The sequence below is a fragment of the Teleopsis dalmanni genome, chromosome 1, assembly GCF_002237135.1.
Source record: "Teleopsis dalmanni isolate 2A chromosome 1, ASM223713v2, whole genome shotgun sequence".
Classification (NCBI taxonomy): Eukaryota; Metazoa; Arthropoda; class Insecta; order Diptera; family Diopsidae; genus Teleopsis; species Teleopsis dalmanni.
The window spans coordinates 131,661,593-131,666,208 of NC_051846.1; the positions used below are offsets into that span (position 1 = coordinate 131,661,593).

Here is a 4,616-nt window from a genome sequence, read left to right on the forward strand (position 1 = left end):
AACAATGATGTAGGTCATGGGCACCACACCCTACCCCTTAAGAAAAGTGTAAATTAATTGTAATTTCTACAAATTTAAATTAATTTATGATATTAATTATTTTATTTATTGTTTTTATCTTATTTATTTTAGTGTCAGATCCACTATGATACTAATCCATATCAAAAAATTTTAATTTAAAATTTACTATTTGTATAGTATGTATTCATTTTAATGTTTGTATAATATATTTTCGTTAACATATTTAGTATAATATAATGTATTTAATTTGTATTTTGTATATAATAATTATATGAGATTAATAATAACATATTTTGATATTAATATATTAATTTAATATTTAATTACATTTAAAATTTTCTTTAGCTCTACATTTGATTAAATTATTGTTGTGTAGTTCTACATATTTATTATTTATTAATACGGTACTATTTTTACCTTTTTGTGACACTATTTTATATGGGCCTTTAAATGGATTGTCAAATTTCTTTTTGTTTCCTACTTTAATATAAACAAAATCATTTACTTTGAAATTTGATTCATTAATATTTTTCTGTTTTTCTTTTGTTATAGATTTGTATTGTATTAATTTTTGCTTAGCTTGGGTTTGAGCATATTTTAGTTTTAATTTTAATTCATTACAATAATTTTCAATGTCGTATGTCATTTTTTTATTTTCTAGTATTTCACATGGTAACGCACATAATTTACCATATACTAATTCAAATGGAGTGTAATTTGTTGTAGTGTGCGGAGTCGAGTTATAACTGTAAACATAGTATGGTAATAATTCATCCCATGTATCTACTGATTTCATGGTCATTAAGTAGTCATTTAAAACTCTATGATTTCTCTCAACTGTCCCTAATGTTTCATGATGGAATGGTGTTGAAGTGGTTTTTTCTATTTTTAATAGTTTACAAATATTTTTTAGAAGTTCGTTTGTAAATTCAGTACCTTTATCGGTTTTCATCTTTTTGAAACAACCATATTTAAGAATGAATTTCTCAACAATTGCTTTAGCAACGCTGATAGCTTCTTTATTTTTTAAAGGTATTGCTTCTATGAATTTCGTTAATTCACACTGAAGTGTCAAAATATATCTGAAATTATTTGAAGGTATAAGTGGGCCTACTGTGTCAATTGTTATGACTTCAAAGGATGTGTTTGGTGTTTCAGTTATGTCATACTGTTCTTTTGTGTATTTTGTTATTTTAACTTTTGCGCATACTTCACAGTTATTGATAAATTTTTTAACCATTTTATTCATATTTTTCCATACATATTTTTGTTTCAGTTTGTTTATACATCTTTTTATACCGCAATGTCCTCCATGTAGTGATTTATGATATTCTTCTATTAACCTGAGCATTTCATTTGTATCATTAATTCTTTTTGGTTTTTTGTAAATAATTATGTCTAGACAATTTTTCAATTTTAATTCTTTTTGCAGCTTATTAAATATATCTTTTACTTGTTGCATGCTTATGTTATTAAATATTTCTTCATCTTCCGCCAATGCTAGCTTTGTTATGTTTAAGTTGTCCATTTTGAATAATAACTTCCTCAGAATCAATTTTATCTCTGATAATGATTTTTCGTCATATTCCACAACTATAGTTTTTGCTGCTATTTTTATATATATTGCACTATTTTTATTGAACTTTTTATTTCCATGTTCAAGTGCTTTTTCATTGTTTCCATCTGCAGAATGGTTTATATTCTTGAATTCAAGTTTTGTTAAATACCTTACATCCGATACCGATGTTGCATTCCACATGTGGAGGTGATCAATCTCCGTGTTAGCTTTTAAGGTTATTTCTTCATTTTGTACTTGTGCGATTTTGTTATCTTTTTCATTCATTTCTTTGCTCATTTTTCTGGTTAATATATTTATATTTTTAGGAATCATTTCAACTAATTCTTTTGAATTTAGTTGTATCCTTGATAATGCATCTGCATTAGTATTCATCTTTCCTTGTTTAAATACTATATTGAAGTTATAATCCATGAGATCTATTCTTATTCTAGTTAGTTTTGATGATGGGTTCTTATGTGTAAATAGACTAACTAAAGGTCTGTGATCTGTATAAACTGTAAAATTTCTCCCAAATAAATATGGTCTAAAATAATTTATACCCCAATGAATGGCAAGAAGTTCCTTCTCTATCACGGGTTTATTTAACTCATATTTATTTAATGTTTTGCTTGCAAATGCTATTGGTTTATCATTACCAATTTCTCCTTGTGACAGTACTGCACCTAATGCATAATTAGAAGCATCTGTCGTTAAAACGAATGGTTTTGAAAAATCTGGATAACTTAAGATTGGTGGTGAAATTAACTTTTCTCTTAAACTATTAAAAGATTTATCACATTCTACCGACCAGCAGAATATTTGATTTTTCTTAAGCAAGTTGTTTAGAGGTCTGGCTATTTCAGCAAAATCTTTTATAAACCTTCGATAATAGTTGCACATTGCTACAAACCTTCTCACTTCGTCTGAGTTTTTTGGTATAGGATAATGTTTTATTACATCGTGTTTATTTGGATCTGTACGCACACCTTGTGCGGTTATAATCTACTAAATACTTTTATTAAATTGTTATTGTGTTCTTTGAGATTAGAACCAAAAACTATTACATCATCTACATATAAAAATGCTGAGGAGTCTAAACCTGCTAATGCTAATGTTAGCATTCTTTGAAAACTATTTGTTGAAATTTTTAATCCAAAAGGTAATCTCTTGAATTGAAAATGACCTGTTTCTGTTGAAAAAGCTGTTAAAGGTTTTGATTTGTGATTAAGTGGGATTTGATGAAATGAACTAGTCATATCTAATGTAGAGAAATATTTCGCCTTACCTAACTTATCTAGAACATCTTCCAAACGTGTTAGTAGAAATTTATCGTCTACTACTTTTTTATTTAACTGTCTGAAATCTACAACTAATCTCCATGTTTCTTGTCCCTTTTTTGGTACTATTAAAATTGGTGAGTTGTAAGGACTTACTGATGGTTCTATTATATCATCATTTAATAACTTTTTACTTGATTTTCTAGTTCTTCCTTTTGAATGTTCGGTATCCTATAATTCTTTATATATATAGGTGTTTTATCTATTGTAGATATATGCTGTTCATAAAAATTGTTTATAGTTAATTTCTCTCCATCTATATGAAAAATGTTTTGGAAATCTTTACAAATATTCAATATTGAATTTTTGGCTATGTTATCTAAACCATCAATTTTTAATTTCGATTTAATTTTTTCAAATGTATATGAATTTCGATTAGAATTATATGAAAGTATGTTATAATTATTTAAAGGTTTTATTTCTATTGTTGCATATTCTAATTCTACAGGTGTATCTCTAGTATTTAATAACCTAATATGTTGTATACCTTTGGCAGGTATTAATGAATTAGCTATGAATACTCCTTTCACTATTTATTTTCCACAGACTAAACTGTCTTCTTTTGTATTTAGTTCAACTACTTGAATTACTTCTACCCTGGGCGGTATTTGGATGTTTTTAATGGTTTTTATTTTTATATTCAAGGGTAAGACTATCTCATCTTCTGAGTTTGAGATCACTAATACGCATGTGTCATAATTTATTTTACAATTATGTTTTATCAAAAAATCTCTACCTAATATACCATCTGTAGGTAAATTTATATTATTTTTTATGACATTGAATTTGTGAGGTATTGTTTTACCATCAAAAAATAAATTTATATCTATTAAACCTTCTGTGGTTGTTTTTCCTGCTGTTATGCCATTTATTTGGCAGTTTTTTGTGTTATCAAAATTGCTCTTCCCTATTATACCTTTTTTTATTACTGATATCTCTGCCCCTGTGTCTACTAATAAAGTTATATACTTATTGCTACAAGAAGTTTTAACATTAATACTATTATCAATGTTTTCTATCGTTTTAAAATGTATTATTTGTTTTTGTTCTGGTTGTAATTGTTTCGATTGTTGTAACCATTGTTTTGGTTGTGACCTAGGTTGTGATTTGGATACTGCTTTAGGTTGTGCCCCGGGGTTCGTGAACCGGGGTTGTTCCAGTTTTTTTGATTATTGGAATTGTTGTATTGGTTTGATGCATTCCTATTGAAATTTTCATTCGCATTTCTGTTATTATTCGAGAATCCGCTCCTTTGCTGAAAATTCCTGTTTGGTTGCTGTTGTATCATGCTTCTATTTTGTGTTTCTACACTTAGAGCAATTTGTACAGCTTCGTTTAGAGTAGTTGGCCTTGCTGCTGCTACTATATTCCTAAGTCTCTCATTGAGTCCATTGGTGAATGCATTTAATCCTGTGAGATCTGTCATTTTCATTATTACTTGTTTATTTTGGTCACCCTGAGTAGCTATATATATTTGGTTTAAAATTGCTATTTGTTCCTCAATTTTAGAAACAAAATGTGCAACAGTTTGGGTACCTTGTCGCAAATGTGTTAAATTATTCTGGACTGTTAATGGATTTTGATTAGGTTTATAGATATTTTTCAGCTTTTGAATAAATTTTGGTATTGTGTCGTCTTCTTCTTCTGAAATGAGTTTGTTTTTAACTCTATCAGATAATTTAGTTGACTTAACAAACCGA

At 27.6% G+C, this 4,616-nt stretch overlaps 1 protein-coding gene across 1 annotated transcript in view; it reads right to left on the bottom strand.

Annotated features, from left to right (window-relative positions):
* LOC119666143 overlaps positions 1-1,261 on the bottom strand; it is a 2,840-nt gene extending 1,579 nt beyond the window's left edge. Inside the window, exon 1 of the mRNA XM_038075426.1 lies at positions 719-1,261. Within this exon, the coding sequence (XP_037931354.1) occupies positions 719-1,261 (543 nt within the window). The remainder of the gene's footprint in view (positions 1-718) is intronic.
* Between the last annotated feature and the right edge of the window lie 3,355 nt (positions 1,262-4,616).